This window comes from Falco rusticolus, chromosome 4, assembly GCF_015220075.1.
Source record: "Falco rusticolus isolate bFalRus1 chromosome 4, bFalRus1.pri, whole genome shotgun sequence".
Lineage (NCBI taxonomy): Eukaryota > Metazoa > Chordata > Aves > Falconiformes > Falconidae > Falco > Falco rusticolus.
Window position 1 is genome coordinate 1,938,922 of NC_051190.1, and position 17,468 is coordinate 1,956,389.

Genomic DNA, 17,468 nt, shown 5'->3' on the forward strand with positions numbered 1-17,468 from the left:
ATGCTAATTTTACTAAGCACTTGAGGGAATTCATCAGTCTGTACACTGTGCTCTGTAGTGTTACCATTTCTAAGTAATGCCAAGTTCTGAAACTCCTTCCATCTCATACAGGTTTTGTTTCATTGAATATTGAAGTAAGGAACATATTAAGATGTCTTTATAACTTATTTTTATAAGCTTATCTGGATCTCTGTCTTTCTTTCCTTCTCTTCCTGGAATTGGGACATTCTCCTAGTTAACCCTGGGTACTGCTACTTCATCTTTGATTATTATTATTCTTTTAAATGCAAACAGCAAAACCATAACGTAATGTTTTCAGGATGATATACACATAAAAAGGATACAGAATGAGCTCACGTGGAAGACTTAAATATGACTCACTTTAATAGTTCCTGAAGTTCATATCACTGTACTATGTAGGCACATAAATTTCAAATTCAGGTATTGTTTGAATGTTCTCATGATTTCTGTTGCTATACAATTTCCTTTAACTGCTGCATTTGAATGCTTATACATTTTTTTCTTTTTTTTAGGATTTGATTTTAAAATAGTAGCTCACGTAAGTGTAGCAGTTTGTGTAGTTTAAAAAAACAACTAAACAACCAAACCCCAGCCTTTGTAACTGTGATAATGTTTCAGGAACAATGAATTCAGTCTGTGGAAGAGGGACTGTCATGTACAAAAATAGAATTTAAAGACTGCTTTATAAATTATACAGTACTGAAGATGCTTTTGTTTATTTTGCTCCCTTCCCCATCACCTTCCCTCTACAGGTCAGATACCCCATTGATATACAAAGCTGTGCCAAGCTGGTTTGTAAGAGTGGAGCACATGGTGGAGAAGCTACTGGAGAATAATGCCCAATGCTACTGGTAATGTCTCCTGCATATGGTTTTTTTTTTTTTTTCTTTGCCTGGAATTGGGTGTGTAGAAGGTGTGTGTGGCCGCATGCGCCTGCTGGAACTCTACAAAGCTGTTTGACTGTTGGTGTCCTAACTTAACTTCGTATTTCCACCCTGGTTTTCTGAGCCAATATTGCTGGAAGGGAACTGGTAACCAGTTTTAAAAATTGCTTTATCTCAGGTTTCACAAATGTGCCTCAAACTGGTAGAGCAATGGAATAGTTCTTCCTGACATCAATAGATAAAACCTGCTTTGTTGCCTATCAAACCTGGTGCTTGAACATGTTTGCACACTGCTCTTTTCTTGTCTTGAGAAAGGGATTCTTTGCTTGTGTAAAATCCAGTGAGAAATATATTTTTGGGTGTAAGTAAGGTTAAATACCTACTAATAATTTGCAGTGAAAAGCATTACAGGATCATTAAAAGTATCCTCAGGTCATGTTTTACAACCCTAAGCAGTTCAACATGAGAGAAACTGCAAAGGAAAATCAACCTGCAGAAGCATGGAAGTGCACAGTTAAGCCTTCCAAAAGGGTCCCCTGGAGAGAGGAATTTAGGCAGCTAAACTCTGGGTATATATTGTTGCAAATTAAATTAATTTTTAGATGATAGGTTTTTTTTTTAATCTGGTTATTACAGATATGGTTGGTTACTTTGTCATAGGTGCATTTGAAGCCAACCGCTCCACCCGCCCCCCCCCCCCCCCAAAACCACCTAACCCAGCTGCCCTTGCTTGTGTATTAGTTGGAATTAAACAGTTTCAGAGGTTTAAATCAAAAAAATTAAATTAAAAAAATAAACAAAAAAATTAAATCTTTATATGTATATAGGGAATGTAAAAAATATTTGTATAAAATTTATGTAGAAAACAACAAACAAGTTCTAGATAATTTAACTATACCATTAAATTAGGAGTAAGAGGGAACCATTGGTGATGGTAGCCGTTTTGGGGGTCAGTCATGGGTCTGTGGTGTGTTAGTAACAAAAGGACCCTACCTTATCCACTTCCATAACCTTTATTTTTATTTCCCCTCCTCTCATAAACAGTTTGTGCCTGGGAAACTGAGACCAGGTGGGCAAAATGTGGAGGTTACAGCCTTGTTCAGTTGTACTGTGTGACGTTTCACTTGTTCTGTCTCGCTGTATGAGGATTGTAGGAGAACTGGGGTCACCTCTCTGCTCAGCAACTGAGAGGATATTAAAGAAGGTGACTCAACTTTCAGTGAGCGCTTACAGCTTATGTTGCGTTTTTTCATGGACGGTAATTAGCAATTAAATTCTCCATGAGCAGCTTTTGCATAACTGCTTATGTGGTACAAGCACTGTAAATATTGAAATATGTGGGAAAAGTTAGTGATCCATGATACAGACTGTCCGAAAATGCTGCAGCGTTGGCTTGCTAATAAGCACACGCCCAGTCTGGATATGTAAGAATATTTTATAGATTAGTAAGTGTTGCTTTCTGTTTTCTGTAACAGAACATACTGTGATCCTTCTTTTGGGGAAAAATAAGCTGAAGAGGGGGTGAAAGTGTTTGTACTTAGCTTTAATTAGCTTTCTCAACATGCTTTTACTGTTTTGATGACTGACAGTAGACCTGCATACTTAGTTTTTACATGAACACACAAAAAATGTAGTGATCCTGTTAAGGAAGTGTTTGTATGGTTGAGATGGTTTTGCTTTTCCAGAAACAAAGCTTCAAGAAGAAACTGCTAAGTGACCTCCACTCATCCAGGAAACGTTAGTAAGGATTAGTAAATAGCTTGAACCTTAAATTGTTTACATATTTGGGTTTTAAGTGGTGCTTTTTCTAAGCCTTGAGTAGGGGATACAAGTGGAACCAAATATGAAAGCTGCCTTTGCAGAGGTTGGATGGGAAGAGCAGGTGATTGTATTGATTGGCAATCTTCAACATCCTTAGAATTAAAGTAACCGTTTGTCCTTTAGGCAATTCTTGAGTCTCAACAGAACTCCCATAATTGATCAAAGAATGGTTTCCTCAGGACTTCTGTCAAAACAGTATGGTCTTAGAGATTTTGAGAATATTTTGGGGGGGGGGGAATACAGCTACAAGTAAAGCTGTATTATCCCTAAATATTTAATAAAATAATATTAATACATACTTCCAGTACATGATTCCATAATAACTAGTTAGAAAACTTGAAGGCTTTTGTTACATAAAGGTATAACAAAATGGCTTTTAAAATTTAGCCTTTTAAAAGAAAGACATTACTTTTAAGGGTTTTTTTTCCTATGTTCTCCACTGATGTCAATTTTATTTGTGGTATAACTTTGTAAGCTGGTGTTGAGAATGCTAGCTTTCTTCAGTATTCATTTATTTAAATTTTGGGAACTCTATCCTTCCCAAAACCTACTTCTTTTGCTTTTGAAGAGACTTGATCTCTGAAAGTGTCACAGGAATAATACCTAGCTTTTTAAATTATTTTTGGACTCTCTAGAGCTTCAGTATGTCCTGAAAATGAGGAAATTGGGGATAAATGCTTTTCAGACTACATTAACCTTTGCAAAATGAGTTTGACTGCATTGCTTTTTTATTCCTATAAATGACTGATAGGTGTACTGTCCCTTAAGAATAGCTGCACTCTTTATAGATATCCTTTTTGATGAAATAGATTAAACATAGTTGGACAAACTTTGCAACCTGATTGCATTTCTAATTAGTTTTTTAATGAATTAGCCTACTGATAAAGCCATAGTTATTAAAAATTTATTAAAGCCAGCAACTGCATCTTCATTTTTCAGAATTAACTATGACTTTCAATAATGATTACATGAGTAATGTGCCAGCATTTTTGTGAAATCAGAAACGAAAAACCCCTCCTCTTTCTCCCAACCTTAATGCGATCAGAGTGGAAAGTCACTTGAGCTCGGTGTTGCTGAACATGCGACAAAGGATTGGAATGGCATTTAAAAGGCTGTGTTTCAGTCTTTAATCCGTGACCCCTTACTGAATGTTCTTTTTATCACACAACTGGCAGAAGAGATTATTAAAAACATACATATGATGTACTTAGAAAAAACTCATCTTATATTTTATACTCCGACAACTTCCTACTGTGGTACTTGAAAGAGAGGGGCAAATTCAGCTGCTGTGCAGTTCAGGGCTGTCAGACCTGGGATTCCTGTTATGTTGATACGGCGATCTAGATGCAGCAACCAGACCTGGGTCCCTGGTGCAAGTGGTCTGGATTTCAGCCTTAATTGTAACTATCATTTTATAGAATTATTTGTTGAAAGAATATTTCCTATATAGCCACAAACAGCTGGACTGTGCCACCTTAGATCCTGTTACATAATACAGGACTAACTCTTGTCATCGTGGAGTTCGAAGTTGGTATAAATTACAAATTTATAGGTTATTTTAAAGATTAAATTGGTGCAGTTCATACTTGTGTTTCTAAACTGTTGTAGTTCACGCTTCTAGCAGTGTATGTAATATTTTTTTATACTTGTAGGCTGATAGAAAAAGTTCTGTAGGCTGTAATATGTATTTAAATACCAGCTTTGAACTCTTTTTTTTTCTCTCTTTTTTTTCTGTTTTTTTTTTTTTTTCCAAATTATTTTTATTTTTTAAAAACTGCCCTCACTTTCAGTTCTACTTCAGTAACTCTGGAAAGATTTACCTGTAACTGTTGACAAGTTTCTAGGTTTAGAGACTATTGTGCAGTTCTGACATTGTTTATGTAAGATGTTACAGCACTTAGCATAGTGGATGAGCGAGCTTCAGTGGAAGGAAGGAAAGCAGTGACAGAAGACAGTGAGGGGCTTCAAAGAAGCCAAGTCTTTTGTTCTTTTGTCGTCTTGGCATTGGAAAATTGAGGCATTATAATAAGAGCTTTATGTATATGTCCTTATTGAAAATGGCACACAGAACATCCAAAGGCCGTTTTGCTAAAAGTTAATTTCGGGGTTTACAAAGTGTGAATTTTGCACACATTTCCTGTTGTTCCTTATATGAGCACTCTAAGACCAAGTGTTTTCATACGCGTCAAATACACATTGATCTTTTGAGAAGCTTTTGATCTTGGTCTTTCTGATCTTAGAGCAGCCACAGCCTTTTCTGAACAGCAGACTCTCCCACCTGTTGGGAGGTGTGATTTGATCACAAATGATGCCTGTCCGGTATCATAAACCCAAAGGCTGGTTAGGTATACAGGAGATGCAGTGTAGGGCCCATCTGTGATGGAAAGCTAACGTTTGTTCTACTAAACTTGTAGTTTTTGTGCAGATGAGAAATCAGAGTCTGTAGCAGGCAACAGAATTTTAAGATATACCAGAATTGTAGGATAATAGAGGAAAATCAATTACAGAGTCACTTTCCTGCTTTTCTTTTTTTAGGATGTCTCATAGAGTATTCCCTGGTTTACTAACGTTAATAAATGCATGTTATCTGAACAGTAGTTTGCTTGTTTTGTGTGGTTTTTTTTTTTAATATGACTGTGACACCATAACTCTTCTTACTGGGGAAACGTGAATATGGATTGGGTCTTCTCTCTAGTAGTGCCTGTGATGGGTACAGCAGTGGGTAGTCACTAGATGGCAACGTTTCCCAAGGAAAGATTCAAGGTAATGCCATTGCCTACAGTAGGAGGTGAAAAACATTTCTGCAGGGTTAGCCTTGTGCTTGTCTAATTCAGAGCAACATAACTCAGAAAATTTGATTACTGGCTGTTATCAGACATAGTTGAGGATTAGAAGTGAATTTTGAGGCTTGTTCCAGTTGATTTTGATGGCTTGAGTTCTGCCGTGTCCTGTATTTGCAATTTCCTCTCAAAGCCTCTTGAGCAGAGATTGCTGGTTGTATCACGAATACAGCAGGTATCTTTTCTGTCCCAGTGAATGGCCATAAAAAGCTTGTTGTTTGGTTCAAGTAATCGCTTACTAGAGACTCCAAATGTCAGTTCACTAAGAGTTATAGTACCATGTTCTCAGGCAGCTGGTAAATCTAGCTGCACGTGCAGTATGGTGAATGTCTGTCACGGTTATAGGAATGCAAACATATTTATATATATAAATTGAAATGAAACCTAAGTGGTAATGCAGTATGGAAGTACTTTGTAACGGAATACGTCAGAATATTCCAAAGGAAACTATGCAGAAAGAAAGTTTCATTTCTCACTGGCTGCAGGATGCAGGGATTTTTGCTATTGTTGATAAGATTAAGAATTTGAATAGCAATTAGCATGATGCCTGGGTCATACAAGTAAAATGTATCAGGATTTTTTTGATGTGTATCACAAAATTGGAGGTTATGGCTTCAATTAATCTTGACTTGTCAAGCAGCTGTGCACTGCTGACGGCAGGGTTGTGATGCAGTCTGCAGCAGCATTGCAGTCTCACGCTGAAGTGTTTGTTGCTATGGGAACCAGGATAAAGGAGTGAAGAAAAACATTGCTGTATCAAAATGATTGAAAGTGCTATTCATTTAGCAAATACAAGCTGCGTATAAGCAGAAAATTCTCTTGCACTGTGGAGACAATCTGAACTCGTGGGGTATGTGGTTGTGCACCATTCTAATCAGCTTTTGTGAATTGAGGAGGAGAAGGAGTCTGCTGCAGTGGAAATTTTGCGTGCTTTGCAAACACTGACCTTTCCTCTCTCTTCCTGTTTCTTCCCTCCCGCCTCCCCCAATGTGTAATTAGGTCCATGATACAGATTGGCACTAATTAAAGTGTCAAAAGGGCATGAATAGTTGCTTATTTTATCTCCTTGAATTAAAAACCATTAAAAATCAATTTGAGGGCATGTTGAAGGAGGCTTGTTATTAGAGTAAATTAACATAATGGAATTTAAGACTGTCTTCTAAGGGTTGGTTAATGTTTAAAAAGTGAACTCTATGCCTAAACCAAAAAAACCCAGCTGTTTTGCTATGAATTTAAGTAATTCCATACATATTTGGTTTAATGACACAGAGTAACTGCTTGATTAGCTTGGGTTTTGCTGTTACAACTCCTCTGTCTTCTGGAAGAATAACTTTCTCCTTTTCAGTCATACAAGTGACTACTGATTTCAGGTGTTGCTTAAAATCTTACCAGCCTGACAAATGAAAGGATAGATCTGGGGCCATCTTCTCAGAACCAAACATGTCGGATGCAATGTGCTCATCTGGTATAAGATTTCATAATTCACACTCTTCAAGGTAGCGTTTTATTTGTCAACTTTACAGTCTTAATTCTTAGGGACTGTTTTTCAAATAATCCATAAGCTGAGAGCTTTCTTCAGTCAGTAATTGTGAAGTAAATATTATCCAGTACTTAAAGTTGCTGTGTTTTTTCAAAGAATGTAATGAATAAAATCAGCTGATGAGAAGAATAATTAAGTGAGAAAGGATTAGTGTATCTTTGTGTAACATCTTAAACAGCTTTTAATGGTAAGTTTTATGATAAAACATATGAGGCTTCTGCTGTGGCAGTGTTTGACAGTTGTTTATTTCAGCAGTGATATTCATGTTTACAGAAAAGAGGGACAGTACCGCTTGGAGACAGAGCTCCTGTATCCTGCGACTAGGGCAAGGTGAGCCAACTCAGAGTCATGCAGAGCACATCTGAGCTTTGGAATGGAATAATAAGTCAAATTCAGTATTTGCAATTGTGTTATGAGCACAAGAGAGATGCTTCAAAGGAACAGAAAAGGAACAGATGTCTTGATCCTTTTAATAAGGTTCCTTCTGGATTATGTAATTTTTTTACATCCTGCACATCTCTTTTCTGGAGACAAGAGTCAGAAAGCAAATATACTGATTTTAATTGGTGCTGTTCCTTTGGTATTAATTGGTGATGAGAAGGCACTGGATCAGCAGCCATGGTAACTTGCTGTTAGTGCACCCATTCATGCTCTGGGATTGAAGATGGTCACTAATTTGCTATTTGCAAATCTATCCCCACTTTGCTTGTGTGACTTGGATGCTCAGTAGTACGTAGACTTTGAAAGCAAAGATGACTGTTTGTGTTGTGATAAACTAATAAATGTTAAAGGACTGGATTTTCTTTTACTCTTCGTGGGTTTTTTTATTTGCTTGTCAAATGGAATTTTTATTTTAGACACAAAGAAAATGAGCAGCTACCAAGAAAGGATGTGGGAGTTCACTGTGCAGCTGACTTAGTAATGCATGGATTTAGCAAAACCCCGAATCTGCTTCAAAAATAGGAACAAATGGTCAAAAATGGACATACAAAATCGGAGCAATAACTAATTTTCATCACCTCTGACCTGTTACAGTAGAGTTTTGTTATGGGGAGAGTACGATATAAATTAGCATTCAAACAAGTTGAAGCTGATGTACTTTCAGTCAAATTCTTCCTAATTTATGATTTGACAAATCAATATTTATCCCTTTGTGATATGAAGTTCAGTTCCCTGAACTTTTCAACTCCTGAAATGTCTGCATCCTGCAGTTTTAGTGCACTAGCCTGGGTGCCAAGAAAGTAGAAGCAGCTAGTATCCCACGCTATTCTACATGCATGAATCAAGAGCTTCACGACCTGCTGAGACAGCAGCCTTCTTAACCTTGCTAAATATTTAAGAAGTATGAAGTCCTATCTGTGTGATTTTGCAGAGAAATTTGAAAGTGAAAATCAACACAAGTTGTAGGCCAGTTGGGAAATACCCCCCCCTGTTGTTAACAGCACAGTTTTAGGAGCTGCAGCAGGATGCGTTGGGAGAGGAATTGCTACTTCGATTTCATTTGCAACCTTGTGGAACTGTTCGGTGCTGGAGCTTGACCTTTTTGGAGATCTGCATCTGTTTGGTGCCATTAGCAGTGGGTTGCTCTAAACAGGCTGTAGCACTAATCACCTTGCTCATCATAACCAACTGCAAATTCAGCGGTCACCAGCATAACACAGATTGTGCTTTCAAGCTGAAGGGAGTTTATGATAGATACCTGATCAAACATGGAAAGCATGTAAGTTGGTATATTGGAAAGGGTTTTTTTTGATGTCTCTGTGTTGTAAAATAGGAATATTTATGTGGGTGGCCTTGTTTTCGGTTTTGAATTTTGGTGGTGTGTGGGTTTTTTTTTTTTGTAATTCTTTTTCAAGCTTCTAAATACCCATGCTGTGAGGACAGTTTTCATGCAGAGGTCAGTGTCTGGTGAATTGTGCAGCTATTAACTTTAGGGGACTGTCAGCTTTTGGATTTAGTCAAGTGATGTTTAACAAAACCCCAAATTTCCTGAAAGCTGGGGACCAGTATTGGTAGTGATTCATGGTTTTATCACAGTCTTATCAAAGTCACAATTCTATTTGCATTGTACTTGGGAATACAGATGGGAAAAGCTAACTGGGAATTATGAGGAAGACTCTGGGGCTGATAGATTAAACGTGTAGTGTAGTCTCGGGGTGAGGCCAAGTATCTTCAGTGACTGCACAGGAGAAAATGGAGCAGAATTCACTGGAGGGCAGCATTCCTCTGGCTGCTCTCACACTCCTTAGTTGTGTAAAACAAAACAATCTGCAAATTTAAGAAATCCCTGCTTTGTGTAAATGGAAGAGTAAAAAATGCTTCCTTAATTAGTAACATATATGTGTATCAGGATGTTATCTTTATTAAAATTTAACAGTACACCAAGAAAATATCTGAGAAGAGAATTAAAAAGAAATGGGAAAAAGACCTATAGAAACACTAACCTGGAGTTGGTGTAACATAATGATCGGGTGTTAGTAACGTCATTGTTGAGAATATTCCGTTCTGTCTTTCCTGCCCAGTGAAACATTTAAATAGAAGGTGCCTCTGACTTTTTGGTTGTTTTTTTTTCCTTATGGTATGTAGGTAAGTCAGAAGTGTCAGACTGAGATATCTGTAGCTAAATCTGGTGAGACTAAATAAAAGACACTGGCTCCAGTCTTGAACTGTGTGACTGGCAAGGCTGTTTCTGCTGCACATGCTGCCTCTAGCTCGTTCCCCAGTGGAGGCTGTATCTGCTGCCGGGGGTGTGGGGAGCACCGGTGGGCTGCATCTCTGCGGTGGTAAGGACCCGTTGTTTAAGTACCGCTTTGAGTGATGAGCTCAATGTTTTTGACATACGGGCTCTTTTTGCTCTGTTTGATGGCTGTGTCAGTGTTATTTCTGGATTGTACCTCTAAAGAGCCATAAGTCATTGTTGCAAATGTGGTTCATAGTAGATGAAGTGGTTTGTGTTTTATGTTCCACTAAAAACTGGCAGCAGGGTCAGACAGTTTTACCAGAAGAGGTAAATTATATGCTTTCATAGCTCAGAGAGACAGAGAATGATCATGCCACATACATTTTTGTGGTTAATGTCCATTTTGGGGATAAAATTAATTTTTCATGCATGTTTTGAGGAGGCAGAGTTGAAACTCTTAGCATTTTAATGTCATTGGGGGATTGTTTCAGCCTCTAGCTATGTTAAGTGGGACTAATAATTTTAGCTAATCAGTGTCTAACAACTTCTGAAAAATGGAAACTAGTTTAGGAGTGATGTAAAGAGAAGTTTTCCACATTAGTGGATTGTTAGGCAAATGCTAATGCTCTTAGTACATTTTCCACTTGTGTTTGGAGAGAGGGTCTCTTAAGGTCACCACAAAAAGTTAATAGTAATGACTACCACTCTAAAACAAATGGCAAAAGCCTATGAGCATCTCTAAATTTCAAAGCAGGGATACAGATGTCATGTGAAACATTAGCCACTGAGTTTCTTTGATTTTTCTTTTATATTACATTTTTGTTTAAGGAATATTACAGAAGGTAACTTTGCAGCTGGAAGTAAATCTAGAAATAACTAGTGAAGCTGTGGAATTGTGTGCTGCCGCTTAGTGAGTCTTTTACCAGGAAGTTTTATCCACCTGAGACAACCTTGGCATCAAGAAGCCTTCAGATCTCCACATGCCATTGTCATGGGCAAAACTTCTAAAAGGCAGTAGCTTTTATTGTTATCAGTACATTTTTAAAGGATGCTCATGAATTTTATAGATGTCCCGTTGCTGGGCCAAGTCTTACCTTGGTGTGTCACGTGAATCCATTCTTTTACTTTTTCCTCTAAAAGATTCTTTCATTTATGTTACTCCTGGGGCTGATCTGTTTCTAAGAATCATTCTTCTTCAAAAAAAAAAAAAAATTGACACAGGACTAAGAGCTTCAGAAAGAAAAGGTAGAAGAGACCATATGTGTTCTGTAGTTTGGTTGCTCCTCTTTTAGAAACTCTGGGTCTCTAAATCCAGCTCAAACATTGGGAAGGGCCCTTCTAGTTACACTAGAATTACAAACCTAGAAAAACTTGCCATGGGTCGCTCAGTAACTCAGTTCTATAGTTGCTTGTATTGTTAGCTGTTCATTCACAGCCTCTGTGATACTGTCTTGAGGTTATTCTTCCTGTGAGTTTCGAGGTTGGTCGTCTTAAATGCTCCTTTAACCATGGAATATATTGTTGACCTCAAAACCCATTGCTTTTTCTCATCTGCTATATAATAATTGTATAAACAGGTAATTATTTGTTTACATCGTAAGAGCAAATAGTTGGTTCTTAATCAAACAATCAGGCCATTTAGCATATCCAGGAAACTGGCTAGGCATCAGGTTCTGCTGTTAACCTTTCAGCTCCAAGACACTTTCATAGGACGAAAATTTGTCTATAACATCCCTTAGAGCCCATTAGTGCTCAAAATGAGGTTTTAGCAAGTATTGGTGTGCTTTTGTGTTTTGGGATGGGTGGACGTTTCGATTTTTAGTCGGAGAATTAAAAGTGGGGATGATAAATAGCATTAAAAAGTTTTTTTTTTTTTTTGTAGGATGTATGAACCTGAGTGGTTTTTTTATTCTCAAAGTCTAAAAATAATGTACAGTTATGTGGATTGCCGTGCATAATGCAAGGCGCCTTTTGATGCTACTATGCCAGGCTTTTGAAACTTTATAGTTTCATTCAGCACCAAAATCAGTAACTGGTGGGTTGTTTTTTTTTCTGTATGCAAAACCAAGTAGTAGTGTTTTTATGCACCCTTGGTCATGATCTTCCAACGTTGGACTGTCCCGAGGATTTTTGGCCATTGTTTCATCCTTCATGAATCTATTGTAGGTTGCACAAGTTTTTACTAAATTATTTTAGAGTAAAATAAGCATGGCATTTTTCACTTCTATAGCTTACCTGACAGTCAGAGAAAGGCAGACAAAATGGCGTTACGTCTTTGTCAGCAAGTCTGTAGGCCTTGTGGTAGCCAGTGCTGTAATGTGATTGTGTTCCAACTGGTGCAGGATGCTTAAATCAACTTTTTTTGGTGGATGAAATAAAAGAAAGCTAGTAAGGACGGTTATATTTTAAGTGGAGTGTATTGATTAAGGAATGCTTTTTCTTGTGTTCGGAACAGGGTTCCAGATTTTGTGAGGGAGAAGCGTTTTGGAAACTGGCTTAAAGATGCACGAGATTGGGCTATATCGAGAAATCGGTACTGGGGAACACCCATCCCTTTGTGGGTCAGTGACGATTTTGAAGAGGTAAGAAAACAAAAGTTTCCAGTTGGAAGAAAAGCCTGTCTATATATGTTGGGTTTTTATTTTGATACTGCTATATCTTTTGGCTTTTGCAGTCTTAAGTTCTATTAGTATGTCTTAAAAGTATATGTATATCTATAATAGGTGATTGTATATGCATTTGTGTACATGCATTTGTGTACCTACAAGTTTTCTTTGCTTTTGCTTGTAAAGTGCAAGCAAATTTTCTTAGTTTTTATATTAGAATTTATCTTATCTTTTCTGGAAGAATTTGCAGTGATGGTAAATCTAATGGAAATAACAAATGCACTGAGAAAATGGCAAGGAAGATATTTTTTTACTCAGTCCTTTCAGCCTGCTTTTGAAGTTCTGATGGTCTGTTGCTTCAAGCCAAATGAATTGTTGAAGGCATAAAAGCAAGTCCTCTACAGCAGAACAGGGAAAATGCGTAGTGCTACAAATGTGAATGTAACAGGCTGTAGAAATGTGAATCTAGTGGAATGATGAAAGTTTATAATGGGAATGCTGGAAGTGAGGTTTTTTTTGAAGTTGGAAGGTACCCTGCAGTTGATAGCGTAAAGCTAACTGCACATGGGAATACTTTACGCAGTTTTGGTGACTGTTTTTTTGAAGTGTAAAACCAGCAAGTTTTAAAACTGTTTCTGAAGATAAAATGTTTTGGGGTTTTTGGTGTTTTGTTTTGGTGTTTTGGGTCTTTTTGTTTGCTTGGGTTTTTTGGTATGTGGGTTAGTTCCATTAGACAGGTATGATAAGTCTTCCTCATGCTGGAAATAGGAAATGGTAATAAATGTTGGGATGGCCATGGAAGGTAAATAGTTGATGGCAGCATCCCAAGCCTTTATTTTTATTTCCCTTGATTTGAAAAAGCTTTACTTTTTGTTTTAGACATGGAAGACCTCAACTAGGAAAATGTGTGCTAGGAAAATATTTTATTGCCTTAAACTGCACTGTTGCTTAGATGTGCACCATAAAGCTTTTTTAATTTCCTCTTCACTGGAAATCTTGCTGATAGGCAGGGATATATTGGGTGTGTGGAGGAGATTCTTCTTGCAATTACGATTTAAGTATCTAAGAAAGCCTTGACATTTAAATTCTATTTATGCCATGAAAGTGTTTGTAAATTACTGCAAACCAAGTGCTTCTGTCTCTCATATAACAGGTAGTTTAGTTTGAAGACTGACAGTTTATACCTAAAAATTTCAAATAAATGTGTTAAGTCCCTTGTTAGGTTTTTTTAGATAAAGCAAAGGCTTTCAGTTTATGCTAAAGTATTTCAAGACTTCATTCTACAGCTGAAAAAGATTGTGTAAAGGTTGCATTACTCCCACTCCCTGCCTCAAATAATATTTCATTTTCTGTCCAGTCTCCCCATGTCTGTATTCCTGTGTGTACAGATTGTTTTCATTTTTTAGGTTTGATTTGTTTGTTTTTAATAACAGTATGATGTCTAGCTTGGAAGAATGACCTTTCCTTTGAAATTAGCAGCAAATATTCCTCAGGGCTCTGTTTTCTGAATAATGATAGAAATACCCAGATCTATTATTTTTATCCGTAGCTGTTATACGTTTCTGTTTACTCTAGAGTCTGAATGTCACGCTTCAGTAGTCAAGTTCGGCTTCTAGACCATGCTAGATTTCAAGCCAGGGTTTTTTTTAACATTCGCTCTTTTTTTACGCATTTGGGATATAGCTTGAAAACTAAATACCACTGGAACTGATGCAGGACTTAAGGCCTAAGTGACATCTACTCTAATATAGAAGTAACATTCACTTGGAATTTCCTGACTTCAGCTTTACTGCACCATAGTGCTGCGTGAAATTGCAGAGCCTTCTCTTCATGTCTTGCTCTCAAAAGAACACTTTGTCACATGCAATTATGCTGTGCATATTAAATCCTGGAGAAGTAGTAACACTTTCTTATTTAATATACAGTAAGGTGAATTAATTGGTATTAAAGTGAATTTTATTACAAATCAGTATCTGGTTTCCCACAGTTTTATTTTAGCTTTTATTTAGTTTTATTTTAGCATAATTATCAGGTAGAAATGCATAATAGAAGTTACATTTTGAAAATTGTATTTATTACCACATTCTTGCTGACAGTTTATCATTTTAAGCTCTCAAATCTCAGTTATTTCCTCAGTGGAGGAACACATCTCATTTGGATTAGATAATAAAATTTTTTAATATAGCACCCAAGTTGATAAAGCAGACATAGGCTAATTTTATAGGACTTGCATACAAATTATAATATTAAATATTCAGTCATGTTACAGAAATTCTCTGATTGTTTCATTGCTTGTCGCTCACATAAACTGTTAACCCTCCACTAGTTCTGGTGCACTTTGTCTTGCATAACAGATTTGGAATGAGAGGACTCGGGCTGTGCTCTCCTGAAGGGTGAGGGGGCGTCGTTAGCTCTGTTCTGGGCTGCTTGGGGGCTGCATTAAGAGTGTCACTTCTAGCTGACCTTAGCAGTCATTTCTATGACTGATTACTATGCTGAAGATGCTTTCTGAAGAACCCAGAATGTCTTGCTGTTATACTCATGAGCTACGTAGACTTGTGTCTTTGTATGAATACTCCTTATTCTTCAATTATAGGTACTTAACAGAGCTGAAATGACAAACCAGTAAAAGCAAATATTTTTATTTAATAGGGACTGCAGAACTGTGTCACAGCAACATTAATGTCCATGAATGCTGCCGGATGGCTTTATTCTTCCTATCTACATGGATAATCCTCGATATATAATGCTAATGTTCATTTCGTTAGAAGTATTTAACCTTGACCTCTGATTTCACATGAGGTGTCTGTGATGCTCAAGCAGGGTTGAACAGCCCCCAGTCACAGCCTAGTTATTTCAGTCTCTTCTGTCTGCTATTAAATGTTGATGTAGCTGGTTTTGTAGTTGATGTGGATGAAAAATAAAATGGAGGAGGAACTGGTAGGGAGAGGGGCCAGGCTACTAAAGTAGACACTGCTGTTGAAGAAATATCCAAAGCAACACCTTAAATTTGAGAGCATAAACCAGTTTGCTCCTTGCAGAAACGACTGGGTTAGATTTGATTAGCATCTATTATCTGTATTGTTCTCTTTCCTTCCAAGTATCTAATGACTTACACTTGGGACAGAGTAGCTCTCATCCTTCTGACTTGGACAGTCACTCGTGTTCAGGGTGGTGATATCTGCCTTCCTCTGGTGGTGGCTGGATTTTTCATGTGGATTTGGGGTTATTTCTTCTGTGACCATGTTCTGCTGCGTGCAGTTCTGCAGATGCATCCAATATTCAGTTTTGCTTAAGTATTGAAATGCTTGGTTCAGAAAGCAACAATTAATGGGCAGCTTTTAACCCAGAGCATAGAGTGAAAGTATGTTCAAATATTAAGGTTAGTGGAGATGAAGTAATCAGTGTATCCAAGGGTATTTTTTACCCTTGCTGCTATTAAAACCTTCTCTTCTGCCAGCAGTGCTGAACTAAGCACCTGCTGCTGCTTGCTTGAGCTTGTACGATTGCTTATGGGGCCACACTGTGAATGAGGAACAGATCTGGGTTAAAAATAGTTTGCTGGTAAAGGCCCATTTTTAACTGGGATCAATCCCCTGGTGTGGTTTGCTATGCAAACTGCAGGCTGTTGTACTGGAGTATTGTAATAATTGTAACGCTTTGCTTCCTATAGAAAACATAAGACAGGTAAGTAATGAAAAAATTAGATTTCAAAAGTACTTTAAGAAGAAAAGATAGTGATTAGTAATGCACATCTGCAGTTGAATTAGGCTAGGAAAATCATGGCTTAAAACCCAGATCAGACTAACTTTCTATTTTCAGTGTAATTCATGACAGTTTTTTGGAATTAAATACACCAAAAACCTTTTTGTTAGTCACAATTTCTGTGTGTATACATATGCATATCTTTAAGACTAACTATAGAAATTGGGCAGTACTCTGACTTACTGTGTCCTAAGAGCAACTTCAGAAGTTCTGTTATGTGAAAAACATCTAGCCTACTTACAGCTTCTTTATGTTGATACATTTGACTCCTTCCCTGTCAGATCTGTGAAAAAACAGTTTTCTCCATGGCAATTCTGAAGTGGACTGATAGCATGTGGGACTGGATCTCCAAAATCCAGAGCTGTACTGCAGCTGGTAGCTTGTGAATCCTGCCAGTTGAGAGAGGGCACTGGGCTCTGGGAGGGTTAAACTTGATTACAATGTAAAGCAAAGAAAGCATTGCTTTTCTCTTTCTCTCCTACATACAGTTTTTCAGAATAATTTTTCATCAACATTTCATGACGTTGATGCAAGTCTGTTCCGGAAGCTTTTTGCTTTTCTTTGATAAGTGTGTTGACACAAAACCAAGAAAATCTGTACCTTTCTTAATAGCCCCTTTGTTAGCTGTGATGCCTTTTTTCATTTCAAATACGATGCCATTCATACAAACAGTTTAGTGTACCTGGGATGGAACACTTACACTCGGTTACGAGCAATTTAGCTGCTTACCTTAACTACAGAAGAGGAACCTGGGTTCTGAAACTCCTATTTGTGCAAAAGTCAGGATCACTGAATTTTCAGCAGCGATTTTGTTGTGGGTTGTTAAGGTTTTGTTTTTTCTTTTTCAAACAACATAACACCACCTTTTTTGATACCTGACGACATGCTTGTTCTTCAGAGTCTCCTCTGATATATTCTGATACGGATTGTATTAAATCAGGGCAGTGGTCTCACATAACTTACTGCTTTTTGTACAAAATTTTTGTTAGCTTTTCAGTTATATCAGCTATTTTAGAAGATACTGACTGACCTACGAGTCTCCTGTTTAATGCTAAAAACCAAAAAAGCTACTGTGTGCAAATAATTGACTAAATTTCTTGATTGTCTCTTACAGGTAGTTTGTATTGGTTCAATGGCAGAATTGGAAGAGCTGTCTGGAGTGAAAGTCACGGATCTCCATCGAGAAAGGTCAGTCACAGAGGCTGTGAACTAGTTATTAAAAATAGTTGAACAGACATAAAAATACTGGTTTTCTTTGCCTTAACCCCAGGAAACAGATTTAGGGAAAATAGAAAAGTGGTAGGAAGTTTT

At 37.4% G+C, this 17,468-nt stretch overlaps 1 protein-coding gene across 2 annotated transcripts in view; it reads left to right on the forward strand.

Annotated features, from left to right (window-relative positions):
* The window catches only part of IARS1 (isoleucyl-tRNA synthetase 1), a 118,924-nt gene that overhangs the window by 44,065 nt on the left and 57,391 nt on the right, over positions 1–17,468 (forward strand). For both annotated transcript variants that reach the window (XM_037386412.1, XM_037386413.1), the window contains exons 14-16: positions 774–872; positions 12,242–12,368; positions 17,272–17,345. In XM_037386412.1, coding sequence (XP_037242309.1) covers positions 774–872; positions 12,242–12,368; positions 17,272–17,345 — 300 coding nt within the window. The remainder of the gene's footprint in view (positions 1–773; positions 873–12,241; positions 12,369–17,271; positions 17,346–17,468) is intronic.